The 17,234-nt window shown below is 37.8% G+C and overlaps 1 protein-coding gene across 1 annotated transcript in view; it reads left to right on the top strand.

Annotated features, from left to right (window-relative positions):
- The window catches only part of Akap9 (A-kinase anchoring protein 9), a 131,624-nt gene that overhangs the window by 17,823 nt on the left and 96,567 nt on the right, over nucleotides 1-17,234 (top strand). The window contains exons 5-10 of the mRNA XM_087902297.1: nucleotides 1,733-1,894; nucleotides 2,779-2,934; nucleotides 4,310-4,507; nucleotides 6,884-9,202; nucleotides 14,386-14,599; nucleotides 16,580-16,659. Of these exons, the coding sequence (XP_087758423.1) occupies nucleotides 1,733-1,894; nucleotides 2,779-2,934; nucleotides 4,310-4,507; nucleotides 6,884-9,202; nucleotides 14,386-14,599; nucleotides 16,580-16,659 (3,129 nt within the window). The remainder of the gene's footprint in view (nucleotides 1-1,732; nucleotides 1,895-2,778; nucleotides 2,935-4,309; nucleotides 4,508-6,883; nucleotides 9,203-14,385; nucleotides 14,600-16,579; nucleotides 16,660-17,234) is intronic.

Raw genomic sequence — 17,234 nt, forward strand, 5'->3', positions numbered from 1 at the left:
AGTGCACTTTATACCGAAGTTTACCAGGAAGAGTAAGAAGGTTGCTGCATGTTAATAATGCAAGATCAATTCTTTCTAGTTCTTGCAATGCATTTAATATGCCGGAGAAAGTGAATGCTCCATAGAAGGAGATGGAGACCTTTAAGTATTTGCCCATTTTACATGTTTGATCATCATTACTGTCTTATCCCAACAGGGAGCTTTCTTTCACTAGTTCATCTCTAATATTTCTGGTGCCTTGGTCAGGGTTGGCTATCAGATCCTGGCAGGTTCTTCCAATATGAACTACAAGTACTGACTCATTCCCAGCCTTCAGTACTCTGGCTTGGTGGAGATGGGCATTGCTGTGACTAAGGTTAACATCCTAAGTAATTTGGGAACCATTGCCAAGTGTGTTATTGAAGCATTTAGGGAAGTTCTTTAGGTTGGTGCAATCATTTCTATGATTACACAGTTGGGTTTCAGCTTTTATCTTGCCTGTGTGGTGGCTGATAAAGCAATTATGATCATAAAAGACGATGATAAACAGTGTACTTAAGAGCCTTCTACTGGGGGCTCCTTCACTGTGCCTGTCAACTACAGTAGCCTGTTGCCTAGCCTATCAAAGTGATCTTTCATCTTAGAGAAAACCAGACAGATGAAGAGGAGAGGTGAGTCAGAGAAGTTTTGAAGGGCTCTTCAGGGGCTGGGGAGGTGGCTTAGTCAGTAAAGTACCTGCTGTGCAAGCATGAAGTCCTGGGTTTGGTTTCTCTGCACCCATGGTAAGTACAGGTATGGTTGTTCGTTTCTGTAATTACAGCACCGGGGAGGCCAAGACAGGAGGATCCTTGGGACTTTGGGGTCAGTCGGTCTTCCTGAATCAGTGAGTTCCAGGTTCAGTGAGAATCCCTACCTCAAAGATTAAGTTGGAGAGTGATTGAGAAAGACACCTGACATTGAACTCTGACCTCACATACACACACTCAAAAGTCATAGCAGACCGTAGTCTATCCAATTACCCTTTATATGGAGAAGCAATATGAGGGGAATTGGTGATTGGAAGAGAAGCAGGTGTGTTGTAAGCACTCAGGTGTTTGAGAAATGGTTAACATTTGAACTTGTTGTTTGTGTTTTTGATGCTTGAACTGAGCAAAGTGCTTGTGAGACAAGCATGAGCTAGGATCTGTTGCATCCACATAGAAAGTATGAAAATGTGTGTCTGTAGCCCCTGCACTAGAGAGCCAGAGATGGAGGATCCCTGACGCTAGCTGCCCAGTAAGTGTAGCTGAATTTGCGGTCCCCATGCTCAGTGAAATACTGTTGTCAGGTAAATTACATTCAGTTTAAGATCATAATATATCAGAATTTTTTTTTACAAATAAATGGCTGCTGTTTTGTGACAAAAATAGGAAAGTCTGTCAGTTGTACTTATAGTATAGTAATTATACCACTCGTGATACTAATGTTTTATACTGTGTAAAGACCCCGGCTTACTAATAAAGTTTTTCCTGCATATATTTCTACTTGTTTTTAATGTTTTAAAAAAACCAGTTATCTCCTTTTTATAGTGAAGAACTCCTGTTTATGCTGTTGAGGTATGTATCTCATTAATAAGAGAGCAGGTTTTCCCATTAATGAACTCACAAGATATTGGAATGTTTTAAAATGAACTTTGCTGTGGAATTTTAAATTTCATCCCTCTTCCTGAGGCATGCTGCTAGTACTGAATTATTAAAACCTTGGATTGATTTAGGAAGAAGAATTTGATAATTGTTCTCAACAAGGAGCTCAGTGCAGTCAGACCTATCTGGAGATGATGGAAAATGAATTGGCTGGAAAGCAGCTTAGGATCGAAGAACTAACTGGAGAACTGGAAGCCAGGAGAGCCACCTGCGGGCCTGAAGTAATGCAGAGGGTGAGCTGCCTCCTGTGGCTGTAGTTTGTTATGTATGTGGATGCTAGCACCTGTGTGCTCTTTACACATGGGGCTTTGCAGTGGCCACTTAGGTCATCTTGTAATTTTGTTCTTGTACATAGCATAAACAAGCCTGTTTAAAATGAGGATTGTAGAAACACAGCTGAAATAGTCAGTCACACTTAAAATTTAACTGCGTAATCTAGAGTGAAATCACTCCTGTGAAGACACTTTTTTTTTTTTTTTGTGATGAGTCTGAGAGAAAATTGGTGTAAACCACAAGACAGTGTGACTTAAAACCATTAAGAATGCGAGTCCATTGTAAGGGTTACACTGACATCTGCTGTGCAGGAAGTCAAGATGAAGTCATTGAGGGGTGGGACACTGCTGAAAATGGCAGCATACTTCCATTCCATCCTCTTCAGAGAAACGCTGGGGCTAAGTGTGCATGTTGGTGTTACCTAGAAACACACTGGGCCACTACAAAGTATAAAGATACTTCTATAAGAAAATATGGAAAAGTCAACGCAAATATATTCTCTTCCTTAATGCAGAGACATGTTTTGTTGTTGTTGTTGTTTGTTTGTTTGTCTTTGTTTTTTTGAGACAGGGTTTCCCAGTAGCTGTGGAACCAGCAGTCCTGAAACTCACTCTGTAGACCAGGCTGCTCTCGAACTACAGAGATCCGCCTGCCTCTGCCTCCCAAGTGCAGGGGTTAAAGACATGTGCCACCACCACCCAGCTAGATAACAAGTTTTCAAAATCAGTTTTGAAATAAAATTAATTTGGATAGTCCGGTAGCTTTCATGGAAGAATACTTATTTTTTGATAAAAGAATAAAAACCTAAAAGCTAGTATTTACAGTTTTCACTGATTTCTTCTAGTTATACGAATTTGAAGCTGCCGTTAAGCAGAGAGACTGCATCATCACTCAGCTGATTGCTAACCTACAGCAGGCTAACAAAGAAAAGGATGAGACAATGAGAGAGTTTTCCAAGTTAACCGAACAAAGTCAGAAATTACAAATTCAGTTCCAGCATGTAAGTATTATGAGTACAGCAAAGTGTATTGATGTTTTTAGCAATGAATTATATACTTTTTCACTTTCCAGAACAAATTAAAGAATCCATTTGCTTCTTTTAGTGTACTACCTTAGTGACCTGAAAAAAACTGGTAAATTTGTATTGTTATAGTAGCCAATAATTGTTTGTTTGTTTGTTTTCGAGACAGGACTTCTCTTTGTAGCTTCAGAGCCCTTCCTGGAACTCGCTCTTTAGACCATACTGGCCTCCTAACAGAGATCTACCTGCCTCTGCCTCACAAGTGCTGGGATTAAAGGCGTGTGCCATCACCACCACCACACAGCATAACCACGGTTTTTAATTTATATCTCGTGAGTCATTCCCTGCTATTATTTAAACTAAACACCCTATTTCTGTTTTGAAATTCTACAAAATCTTACCATGGTGGACTGAATGGATTTTGCAGACATTGCTCTATAGCTGCACTGGACATTTGCAGTCCTGGCATAGTTTTATTTAGGTTCTAAGTAGTAACTGGACCTACACCTTCCATTTACTTTCAGTTTGCCTTGGGATTCCATCCTGGCTGATTCATGTCAACTTGAAACAAGCTTAGAGTTATCTGAAAGAAGGAAACCTCAATTGAGAAAATGGCTCGAAAGATCGGGCTGTGAGGCATTTTCTTCATTAGTGATTAGTGGAGGAGGGCTCAGTCCCCTCTGAGTGTTGCTATCCCTGGGGTGACCCTGGGTTCTATAAGAAAGCAGGCTGAACAAGCCATGAGGAACAAGCCAGCAGTCAGCATCCTCCATGGCCTCTGTATCAACTCCTGCTCCAGGTTCCTGCCCTAACTTCCATTGATGATGTTATAATGTGGAAGCAATAAGGCAAATAAAACCTCTCCTCCCCATCTTGCTTTTGGTCATGGTGTTCCGTCATTCAGTAATAGTAACCCTGACTAAAGCAGAATCCGATTGCATTGATTAGAGTTTGATAGCAAATAACACAAAACACCTTGAAATATATTCAGCCAGAGAGTTAATGAAAGTATACAGGCATCTTATAGGATTTAGGGGCAGAAATACAATCAAGACTCTGAAAGAGATTGGAACTAGAGTCTTAAAAGTCACCAGAATGTAAAAGTCCTTTCCTGCCCCACTTACTCCCAGCATTGTGGCCTCAGTCCTGTGTCCCTCACTAGAACTGCTTTCTCTTTATTATCATATGTACGATAATTTAATGGCTCAGTCAGTCCAGTCCTAGCAACAGCAGATCTCAAACCCCTGAAGTGAACAGAGGTCACAGAGAGCCAGTGTCAGCAGGCGACCCCAGGAGTCTACTGCACACAGTCTCTCCAGAGTGTAGTGTGCTGAAGGTTCTTTCTGTGTTCAAGTTGCAGGCTAGTGAAACGTTGCGTAGCAACACTCACAGCAGCACTGCTACAGAGCTACTTCATGTCAAGCAACAAGTCATGGCTCAGCAGCAGCAGCTGGAAGAACGAGACAGACTATTAAAGGATCATCAGAAACAGGAGGAGGAGTTCAAAATACAGATAACTGTTCTGCAAGAGAAAATTAAAGTGTGTGAAATGGTAAGGATATCAACTAGCTTTGGAATTTTCTTTTTCATGTGTCTTAAGCATATGAATTAGAAATTTTTATAATTCAAACTCTTTGAATATGGAAAATAATTGCAATTGAGAATCTCACACACAACTGTGTATCTCACACTAAGAGTTGCTAAGGTAATACTACCCACTATTATATTCCTTAAAGGGATTTGTGTATGTTAACTGGAGTCTCAGTAGAGCCTAAATTTATAACTCAAATATCTATCTTGTTGCATCTGAAATATTCCCATCTGTTTTAGCTATGATACAGAAATTCTGAAAGTATTTTTGTCACAAGGTAAAATTTTATAGATTTAGTTACAAGAAATAAGTGTTGTTTATTCTCTTCCTGCTAGTTATGTTCTACTTCTTGGAAACATTTAGAAATTAAGGCTCTTTGGGGCAGGGGATAGCATTATGTACCATATAGATTATAATCTTAAATTCTAAGAACAACTCATCCTAAAAAGTTTGCTTTCATTGATTTTCAAATGAGAAATGAAAATCTAAAAGTGATTGTTGCTGCCTGTCCTACTCCTGCATCTGCTCCCCACCTGGGTTAGGGCAGAGCTCCTGAACCGCACTTCCTATGTAAGAAAATGTCTTATAAAACATAGCAAATCAGAAACACAATCTGATTTTGATTTCTAGGCTCAGGAAATTCATTTTAGGTATTATCTGAGTCCTGTGCTAAAGCAGAGGTGAACTCAGATTGTTCCAAGTTCAAGGGGCTGTTTAAAATTTCAAGTATATGGTTATTAGTGTGCAGTGATTAATAATCATGGTGAACTGTATTTTTTGGGTCCTTTGTATTTTGTTTTCTTTCCATGGACAAATGAATTTAAAAAAACAAATACTAGCTAGAAGGTTTTTTAGTGAGCAGAAGGGAGGATTAGCACTCAGATATTGTGGCATTAGGCTGAGATAAACTGACCTATGCATCTCATTGTAGTGAAGTTGGTGCCCGTGGGCTCAAGTCCTTCAGTCCTGTTTACCACAGTTTCACAACGTCATTTTTGTTTGTTTGGTTTTGGTTTTGATTGTTTATATTGAGTATAGTTTAGTGATCCTTCTGGCTCTTGAGTGCTGTCAATATGTATAAGCATGTCTGACTCAGGGTATGGTTTTTCTAGAGGGACCGTAATTCTCAAAGACTGAAGGCATTTTGGTGTTTTACATGAATTGTACTGAGAGGGTACTCCCAGTACTTCCTTCGGAGGGCTTTATTCTGTCTGAGCTTCAACATTTTTTTCTTTAGACATTTTATTTATTCACTCAGAATTCCTTTGAATTCTGTTTGCCAAGGATTTTTGTGATATATTTACCTGTTTATAATAGCTCTGACCAATTCTTTAGATTTTATTTCATGCTTATTATTTGGGTCTGAATCCTTAATTCACAGAGAAAACTAAATAGCAGATCCAAAACTCTACTCAGTGCTTTAATGCGATTGTTTGATGTGTTCTTCTGGACTCAGCTGTTAATCAACAGTCGTATAATTGACCTTTGATGGGAACTTTCTTTTCTGTTTTCAAGTTTCTGTTTGAAGTGAAACTGTAGTTCCAGCTTAATATGTGAGGAATATTATAGTTGTTGTAGATGTCACTGAAATGCCTGGCAGTGAAGTTAAGACAGAGTCACAGAAAATCTCTTCTTATTGCAGAGCTTTTGGCACTGGAACACCTTCAGATCTCTAGAATTCATGGGAGTCACCTGTACTCACTTTTAAATTTTTTTTTGAGAGTATTCAGAGAGTGCATAGTGATATAATTAACTGTCAGAATATTAAATAATTGGAATATTGATCAGTTAGTTAATTTTAAAATTGAAGATATAATGGGTTAGTAAAGATTTAGTGGTTTTTTTTTAATTACTTCAATTATTTCTTTGTCTGTAGCGTGAACTCAGGTCATCAGAGCCATCTCATCAGCCTAGCAATATTTTCTTTTCCTACTTTTTTCTTTCATTCCTTTTTGGAAGTACTGGGAGTAGAACCCAGGATCTCATACATGCCAAGCAAATTTTCAATTTAAAAATTTGTTACATTTTTTATTTTAATTTTTTTCATCATGTTCTTTCTTATCTTCCCAAATTCTCCCCACTTCCCTTAATTAACTTTTTAATCACACTAAATGCAGTTCAATATTTCTTCCTAAGAAGATGTGAACTGTTGTAGAGCTGTCTTTGCTCCAAGTGTCTAGGTATGCAAGTCTTATCATGGAAGCAATAGAGGGGTGGGCATAGCCATTAACTTTTTATAGAAGGATGTAAAAATGGGACTTCATCTGTCTTTTGTTAATAAAGTTAAGCAACAAAGTTACCAGAAGTTGTTACACTTTCTTTTTTTTTCTTCTGAAGGAACAAAATAAAAAAGTAGAAAGCGCTAATAACAAAATAGAGGAGAAGCAGGCGATTATTGAAGCGCTGAATACAAGACTAGTAGAAGAAGAGAGAAAAACTGCTGCGCTAACTAATCGAGTGACAACTGCTGATCAGTTAGTAGGAGACTTAAAAGGACAGCTTGAGGAGAAAGACCAAGAGACCAAAAGCTTAAAGCTTGAACTAGCCGATTTTAAGCAAAAAGTGGAGCAATCTTCCATAGAAATGAAACAGTATATGGAGACAATTGAAGAGCTACAAAAGAAAAATTATGAAGTAAACTTTTCAGAAACTGGCATAATGCAAAAAATGGAAAAAGAAACAGAACAGAAATTAGCACAGCTCCAAGCGGAGCTAGATGAGGAGTATGGAAAACAGATTGTGCAAATGAAGCAAGAATTAATAAAACAACACATGAACCAGATAGAGGATCTTAAATCCCAGCATAAGGGAGAAATGGAGAACACTTTAAAATTACGCGGAAATCCAGCGGTTAATGACGAGCAAGTAAAGTTACTGAGTGCAACAATGAATGAATTGAATATGAAAGTACAGCATACTCTGTATCAAAAGGAGAAATTCAGGGAAGAGCTGCGGGTAGTAAAGCTGGAAAAGTGTGCTCTCCAGAGTCAATCGAATGCTCTTCTAGAAGAATTAAGTGCTTTAAGAGACCAAATCCAGAGAGCCAAGCAGACAATATCTGAACAAGAAAATAAACTGAATGAAGCCGGCAAGTCCCTCAGCATGGTTGAGGACTTAAAAGCTGAGGTTACTGCTGCATTTGAGTCCAGGAAGGAACTCGAATTAAAACACGAAGCAGAAATTACAAATTATAAGATAAAACTTGAAATGTTAGAGAAAGAAAAGAACGCAGTCTTAGATAAAATGGCAGAGTCCCAGGAAGCTGAATTGGACCGGTTGAGAACGCAGCTCCTCTTCAGTCATGAAGAAGAGCTTTCTAAACTAAAAGAAGATCTAGAAGTTGAACACCGATTAAATATTGAAAAACTTAAGGATAATTTGGGGCTTCAGTATAAGATGCAGATAGATGACTTACAAAATGAAATGAGTAAGAAGATGGAAACTATGCAGTGCGAGAAAGACAGCTTGTTAAGTAAGCAGAGCCAACTCATTTTAGAGATTACTGACTTAAAAGACTTGCAGGAATCACGAAATTTTCAGATGAATGAAATCAAAAAAGAAATTGAGACCCTCAGACAAGAAGAAAAGGAAAAGGGTACCCTTGAACAAGAAATTCAGGAGTTACAACTTAAAACTGAACAATTAGAAAAAATACTAAAAGCAAAAGAGGAGGACCTACAAGAAAAATGTGTAGAACTTGAAGTAGAGAATAGCATTCTTAAAGATGAGAAGAAAGTTCTCGAAGACATGGTGAAAGTTTATACTCCTGTGGAAGAAGAAGAAAAATTAATTGCTTTAGCTTCTGGTACATACACATCAAAAGACTGTAGTTGGCAAAAAGAGATTGATACACTTAGAAAGGAAAAGGAAGACCTAAAACAGCAATGTATTCACCTAAGTAAGGAGATTGAGATGCAGAGGAATACATTTTCCTTTGCTGAAAAGAACTTTGAAGTTAATTATCAAGAGTTACAGGAGGAATATGCATGCCTCCTCAGGGCAAGAGACATCCAGACTAAGCAGGCATTGGAGTATGAACACAAAGTCAAAGCCCTGACTGAAGAGCTGCAATTGCAGAGAGGAGGGCGGGTGATGCAGGAAGGGTGCCATTCTCAATTAACTGATGCTGCAACTTTTATAACTGAACCATTGGAAGTCAGGGAATTAGTTGAAAAGGATAACATTGAATTTATGGAAAAGCTGAAAGTAACCGAACAAGAAAAACTAGAGCTCTCGGAGAAACTTTCTATTCTCTCAGAACAGTTAAAGCAGACACGTGATGAGGTTAACTGTCTAAGTGCAGAGGTTAAATTATTAAGTCAAGACAAGGAAGAGCTCTTGTCACGATGCAGAGAGTTAGAGGCTCCCACCAATGCCAAGGGGATAGAAAACGCCGCTGTGTGCCCTGCGCAGTTGAGCTCTTGGAACACTGAGCGTACTACAGGAACGGATGCCCATTCTGGAGGATGTGATTCTAAAATCAGTAAAGATTCACCAGAAGAATCAAAAATAATGATCGAAGATAAAATTCCCTCTAAAGGAAGTGGAGAAGACTTGATATTGCCAACAGGAACAGCTGAACCGTCTCATGGTGTAGTTGAGCCATTCGAGAAGGAAAGACTCCAGCAGGAGCTTTGTGCTCTCAAGTCCACGCAGGTATGTCTGCATGCGTGTAAAAAATCATAGTGAAAACACACATTGCACACCAGCATAGTTGTCACTTTCATGAAGCAGTCATCCATATCCTTACCAGAAAGTGGTGAACCCTTTCATGTTAGTCTCATTTTTGAAAATCAGTTGTCATTTTTACTTAAATATTGTTGCCTTTCAGTTAATCTCGTATATATGCTGCTCAGAAAATAAGCTAAGCTAATTATTTTTACATGATTTTTTCTTTTTAAGGAGAAGTTAAGAGACTTCTTTTTATTAACTACATTTTTATTTCTACTTTATTATACTTATAATACATTTATTAACTACATTATAATCATGTTTTAGTATGTTTAGATTATATTTTAGAGTTTTTCATACTGATGGTTTCTGATATAAAATTTTAAGTTTCAGTTAAAATTCCACAGTTACTTTTTTTTTAAAGAAACCTTTCTAAAGTTTTCTACTGCTCTATAAATTATTCATTGGTTATGGAATTACATTTTTGGAGGTACGACTTAAGGCCTAGAGGTTTCTGATTTTTTGATCTGAATGAGAAAAACATAATATTAACTCTGAATATAAGTGAAGAATTAAAAAAGTGCATATAATACATGTTCTAGAGATGCTTTCCTTATACAGTGAGTAGAATCAAGAAATCCAATTACTGATTAATAAACATATGGAATTGTTTTGAAAAGTATAATATGTGATAGTTACCACAAAGGTATTAAATATCGTTTTAATTTTTTAAACAGGAGAGGACCTGATTTCCAACTTTAGCTGCCCTGATCTTGATATTATCTCTAACTAAAATTAAAATAAATGTGGCCATTATAGACTTTCTTTTAAACTGAAAAAAAACACCTTTGAGGTATAATTTCTTTTTTTTTTTTTTTTTTTTTTTAGCTCCTAAAAATTACTTGTTTATTGGTTTGTTTTTAGTGCACTTGGCTAGTTTGGCTAGAAGTAGAAAGGAAGACATTACAGAAAGTCTCTCCAGTGTTGGCATGTGAGGTAGCCAGGGGAATGGCAGGAACTGATCATTTCTCACACTGAGAGAAGTGTGTTGGAATTTGAAGAGACTGAAGCATAATAACCAGAGGCGGACCTGCTGGCCTGCCCTCCTTAGTGCCCTGTGTGCCAGACTGCAGTACCTGGAAGAAATCGATACAAAGCAGTGAATTTTTAAAAAGGAAATAAAGTCCTTTTTTTCAGGTGTGAAGAGTGAAACAAAGGAAACTTAGCAAGAAGAGAAAGATGAGACTAACTTTGTCATTTACTGTCTGGCATTTTCTAAAAGTCCTAAGCATTGTAAAGACAAAATGAAACATGATATTAATGGAGAGAAAGACAGTTAACTGTCATAATTCACAGGTATAATTTAATAAGAAACAAAGGGAAAGACTTAAAATCTTTAAAGTCAATGATGTGAAAAAAGCTTACTGTAAAAGTGTCTAACAGCCTGGGTGTGGTGGCATATGCCATCATCTCAGCACTTAAAAGCACAGGGAGCAGATGGTGAATTCAAGGCCAGACTCAAGTAGCAAGACCTCTTCTCAACATAGAAACAATGAACAGCCCTGCTGAACATGAATGAAGGACGATGGGATCTGAATAAATGAAAACTTTCATTTCTGAATGGGAAATGTTTGATATGAAATATTAGTTTGCTGTATATATTTCTAGTTCGTGGTGGGAATGTATTGAAATTTAATTTAAGTGATTTAAAGTTGATCTTTAAGGACAGATGTACAAGAGACAATAATATTTTTAAGTACACTACATGTTGCATGACATATAGAGGACAATTTTAGCCTTAAGTGCACCAATTATTTTTACTTACACGTATGCCCTGGTGAGCATACGTGACATGTGAATAACCTCAGAAGCCAGAAGAGGACATTAACTTCCCTGAAATGGAGTTACTGTTGGCTGTGAGGCACCCAAGATGGGGACTGGAAAATGAACTTGGGTTTCCTGGAAGACACTCCATACTCTAAACCACTGAGTTATCCCTCTAGAACCTAAGCATGCCAATTTAATAAATATTGAAAATGAGGTAAGGTATTGAAAAATATAAAATAGCATCCAAGTCTCCACATTTAAAGAAAGTAGGTAGAAAATATTAGCAAATTTAGAACAGAAATAAATGAATTTTGAATAACCAAAAGGGAAAGCTTTGAAGAACTTTGATCATTTGAAAAGATCAGTAGGTTGCAATTTTAGATCTCTAAGAATATCAAGGGAGAAACCACAAACAAAAGGAAGAATGAAATCAAAATCCAAGTAAAGTACAGATACCACAAGGATTTTAAAAATAGGAAATGAGTACTATAAATAAACTCTACTGATGAAATAGAAATTGCTGAGACTAACTCAAGTAGAAGTACAAAGTCTTAGGATCTGGAACTATAACCAGACTTCTTCTCACTTCTCCAGCTAACACTGCTGTACCACGACCATTGTGCAAGTGGATTTCACAAACTCTCAATGGCCATATAGGTACTAAATAGGATTTAAAAGGGAATCTGCAGAGCAAGAAAGGAAGACAGAAAGAGCTCCTGTGAGACTGCTTTATATTGAGATACAGACCAGGCAAGAATAGTTCATGAAAATTACAGACTAATCACACTTAGGAATGAGGCTGAATGGATTCTTAATAAAATATTACCAGGCTATCCAAAGAATGTAAGAATTGTTCAGCACCCGAAAATTGTGTTTATTTAATTTCCACATCCATACATACCAGGATCATTTTAAATTCTGTTAGGAAAGAATCTCCAAAAGTTACCAGCTCATTTGTAGTTTTAAATTTGGAAAAGAACAAAAACCAAAACAAAACAGAAGAATAGAAAAGCAAAGAAAACTATAGGAAGTCAGGGATAGAAGGGACATTTACTGAGGCTGGTGGCAGTTTCTAAGGTGTTTAGAAGCGTTCCCAGTGAAAACAAGTTGTCAGCTTTGCTCTCCAACAGTGTTTTTATAGTTCCTAGCTAGTCAATATAATATGACTAGTAAGTGAGCAAGGTTATGAGCAAGTGAGACAAAATTTTAATCATAGATAAGATGTTTGAAACTTATACAAGACGCTAAAGGCCTGGTATACCCTGGTATACATTGCCCTGCTCTGGTCTTTTTTTAATTTTATTTTTTGAGACAGGGTTTTTCTCTGTAGCTTTGAAGCCTGTCCTGGAACTAGCTCTTGTAGACCAGGCTGGCCTCAAACTCACAGAGATCCACCTGCCCCTGCCTCCACCGCCCACCCCTGCTCTGGTCTTTACATTCTTTTCTTTTCTTTTCTTTTTAATTAAAAATTTCCACCTCCTCCCCTCCCCCCACTTCTCCTCCCCCCCCCCCACTTCTCCTCCCCCTCCTCTGCAGTCCTAAGAGCAGTCAGGGTTCCCTGCCCCATGGGAAGTCCAAGGTCCTCCCCCCTCCATCCAGGTCTATAAAGGTGAGCATCCAAACAAACCAGGCTCCCACATAGCCAGCCCATGCAGTAGAGTCAAAACCCAGTGCCATTGTCCTTGGCTTCTCAGTCACTTCATTGTCAGCCACATTCAGAGAGTCCAGTTTGATCACATGTAAAGGAATATCCCGATATCCCAAAGATGAGGGTTTTGTTTGTTTGTTTGTTTGTTTGTTTTTTTGTACAAAGTACAGGAGAGGCTATTCTGGTGAGGTAATATTTGAGAAGAGACTTAAATCAGTAAGCCAAGATAGCAGGGAAAGCTCATAAATTGCTTTATGACGATTGATTTTTACATTAAAGGTGAGAAGTTGGAGAATTAGATCCTTCCTCTTTAAGAAAAATTAGCTCTATGTTAGCTAAAGACATACATGTAAGAAAGTTAAGACAGAGGAAAACTTTAATTAGAAAGAACAAACTCAAAGGAAAGCATTAAGAAATTTGTCATGTCTCTTTTATGAACAGTACCTAAAACAGGCTTAATTATTAGGATCAGATATTTCCCACATTATAAACAATGGACTATAAAGATGGTATAAATACATGAGGAAATACAAACAATTTAATGAACCATAAATATGAACAGATATGTTTCTTAGATAAGAAACCAAAATGACAGCATAAAAAGTATCTTAACAAAGTCATATGCGTGAAATAGTATTTTATCCCCAGCACACTGGCAAAGTAACTCTGACTTATTGATATGGATACAAGGATGTGAGCATTCACATTTCTTATTATAATTAAAATTAGTTCAATTATATTTGTAAAAAAAACAGTTGGCAAGATCTACTAAAGTTACGCCTGTGTATTATCTATGAGCAGCAGTTACATTCCTAAGTGGATGAGTGGGTCAGTGGACAGCAGCAACAATTGGAAATAGGCTTGAACTAGTATTTTGTAGACTTCCTGAATCAAAGGTTAGAGGACAGATACCATAAACTTGTGTCAGCAGACGTTCCAGATGAGTCTGATACATGCCGGGCAGCTCTCCACTGAAACATTTCTTCATTTGTCTTAGGTAGATCTATGTAATAATTTACTGCCTTTTGATTCAAAATACCCCACACTTACCAGTGATCCAGAAAGGAAAATGGACCAGTTGTGGTTCATTTATACTACACTACAATTAAATTAACCTGTCATCTATGTGGATTGATATCAGAAGGATATTGATATGGAATGCAAAGAAATTTGCAACATAAATGCCACTTATATAAATACACAGTAAATACTCAGTATAATATGCTATTTACATGTACAGTGGGAAATGAGAGTAGACACATTCCAAATTTTTGGTAACAGTTACTTGTGGTCTAGGAATAATCAAACATGAATTAAATTTTGTCTCTAATGTTTTCTTTCTAAATCTAAAGAGATATAAAGAAAATAGAATAAACAGAAATATATTACTATTTATTAATGTGAGTTTTGAGTACATTGATGTTTATTACATTATTATCATTTTAGCATGTAATTATTATTTTAAAAAATCTTGTTAGTTATACTAAGTATCCCAGTTCATTATTACATTGCGATAATGTGAGAGACACGGGCAGGCCAGTGCATCTGGAGGATGGTTGAAGCAGACCAGTTTCTTCATAAGGAAATGTAAAACTCTGAAGTGTTTTCTCCTTTGAGGTTCAGTGCATGTGAAGAAATAGAAGTTAAACTGTAACTTTAACTTTTCATAATATTTATATCTGTTCACTTTAAGGATGATTTAAGGCTGCAGATGGAAGCCCAGCGGATTTGCCTTTCCCTTGTTTACTCAGCTCACGCAGATGAGGTGCGTGAATATATGGAGAAGCAAAGAGACGAAGCTCTTTGTAGCCTCAGAGACGAGCTTGTTTCTGCTCAAGAGAAAAAGATGGACGAGCTTCAAAAAATGCACCAGTGCCAGCTGCAGGCTCTTCAGACACAAGAAACAGGTAAACAGCTTCTGACCATGACCATGACACAAGTAAGCAGTCTGTAACTCTGTCCTTGTCTCCGGCCCGTGGGGTAAGATAGCTTTCCATGCCATACCTGGACTTCCTAGCATTGATGTACCCAAGAAAGCAAAAATCACCGCCTCGTTTTCACATGGAAGTATAATCTAGTCAGGAAGTGCCTGGAATGTCAAGTGACAAGACTGACAACTTGTAAACCCTGCTTTACCGTACATGCTGAATCACCACTATAGAAACATTAGCACATCTGTCTAGGGCATATCCTAATGATTGGTGGCATTGTAATTTGAAGTATACCAGACTAAATCCAGTTAATCCAGGATGAACACAAAGAGTGGGAGAGAAAGGCGAGAAGTTTAGTGTTTCCTGTGACAGTGAGGCAGGAGCATTTGGGTCAAAGTTTGGGGATCCATTTTGAAGAACTGGAAGTTCAAAGTTGCATAAGAAAGTAGTGGGAGATGCGCTACAGAGTGGGAAGTGCCTGGTTAGAACCCTTTGGTGCAGAGTGGGAAGTGCCTGGTTAGAACCCTGTGTCTTGAGTAAAGCATGCTTAAGCTTCCTCCTACTGATCGGACAGACCTACGGCAGGACTGTTAAATAGAGGAAGCAACAGTGATATTTTTATTTAAGATGACACCAGTGTGATTAACTGGGAAAAATGAAATAATTGATGGAAAGATCAGTTAAACAACCTTAGCCATAATCACAATAAAATGTTGAGCTAAATATCCTTGAGAGTGGACAGGAAATGTGAGTGGAGTTTAACAGTGAAAACTGCTTGCGATTCTGGCAGTCTATAGCAGCAGTAAGGGTGAGAGGGGTGAGATTGACCTTTAAGTTTCTTACCTATGTAACCGCATTAAGGTGATTTCACTTAAAAAGGGGAGCAGACCATAGACAAATAAGAAAGCCAGTTTAGAACTTACTAAGTTAAGTATATGTGCTAACTAGGAAAAGAAATAGTACTAATGAGTTGGAAGAGGAAGTCTAAAACCCAGGGCAGACTTTTAGGCTGGAAATAAGAAATAGAATCACCGTGGAAGAAGACCAGAGGCCCCCAGGCCAAGAACGGAGTGACATCTGGAGATGGAGGGTAAGCAGGAAACCTTGATGGCACTGTGGAAAGTACACTGTAGAAGTCACAGTGGAAGGTGGAGCCTGTTGTGGGCTAGCTGCAGTTAAGGGCTTAGTAATTATTTCCCTCTGGCCTCCTGTCACTTAGCTGCCTTTGGCTCCCATATTTACCGTAAGGAATGAGATACTTCTTAAGGTTCTAGCTGAATTGCTCTGTTGAAAAAATGTAAACTTTTAAGTCATTTAAAGAATGATGCCAGGTTTTTATTTCAAGAGTTCTTTGGGTTTTTTGTTTTGTTTTTAATTCAGTAAGATTTTACTTGTATTTGCACACGTTGTTTGTACTGATACTGTCTTCAGAGAACCTACCCAGTGTTTTCTGTTGACGGCTGGTTGTTCTCTTAGGCGGTGATAAAACAGTTCAGTGAGTAGCTAAAAGTGTTTCTGAAGAGTGAGAAGAGAATGGAAAACATTTTTAAATTTTTATTTTAATAATTAACTTAATTTTGTGGCTCTAGGGCTGAAACCCAGGGCTTGCACATGCTGGTCAAAGTACCCAACCACTGAACTGTGTCCCTGTGCAAAAAAGTAAAGACTCAATTGTGGAAGTTTTATCTGAGTTTTGCAATGGTGTACTTAATGAATAAGTATCTAGATGTACTTCTTGTGCTACGGTGTAGGTCACTGCTCTATACCCTTGTATAGAATAGAAATTGCAAATCTTAGAAATTTATTGAGGCAGTTAAATTACATAATGGAAAATAAATTTGGAAGAAATTAAAATGTGTCTTATTTTGGGGAAGCTTCTAGTTGAAACAGTTAAATAGGACAGGATTGCTTCCACATGTACAGTGAATGGCTCACACGTGGCATGTTTCCTGCTAGGCGGTCATAAAGAGCCTTTGCCTGTGCTCATTGGACGACTTGAGAAGGCAGTGTCTGAGGAGTGCTGTTCTATTTCAGAGGTAAAATGGTCCTTTAAAAGGGGTTTTAGCTGGGCAGTGGTGGCGCAGGCCTTTAATCCCAGCACTTGAGAGGCAGAGACATGCGGATCTCTTTGAGGTTCGAGACCAGCTTAGTCTACAAGACCTAGTTCCAGGACAGGCTCCAAAGCAACAGAAAAGCCCTGTCTCATAAAACCGGAAAAGAAAAAGAAAAAAAAAAAAAAAAGAATGGGGAAGGAGGGTTTGGACAAGAACTGTCAAAGTCTAAATTGCTCCTGATTTAATAAGCAGAATCATCCACCCATGTTTTCCTGAATCTTATATGTAGAATTTTACTTAGAAAGTATTCCTGAGTACTAAGCTTTAAATGAACATTTGACTTTTTACCGATAGCCAGTTTGGAACAAAAGGAATTAGTGCTAAGGATGTGATCAGAGCTTGCCTGTTACATTTAAGATCTTGGATTCAATCTCTGTCAGCACAGAAAAATAACAAAAAAATTTATATACCTCCAGCCTAGCAGATAGCATAAGCATTGCTCCTCTCAGAGAGGCGCCAGTTAACCCTTCTGGGACTCAGTTGGTTCATTAAGGATG

Source organism: Myodes glareolus, chromosome 27 (assembly GCF_982192425.1).
Source record: "Myodes glareolus chromosome 27, mMyoGla1.1, whole genome shotgun sequence".
Lineage (NCBI taxonomy): Eukaryota > Metazoa > Chordata > Mammalia > Rodentia > Cricetidae > Myodes > Myodes glareolus.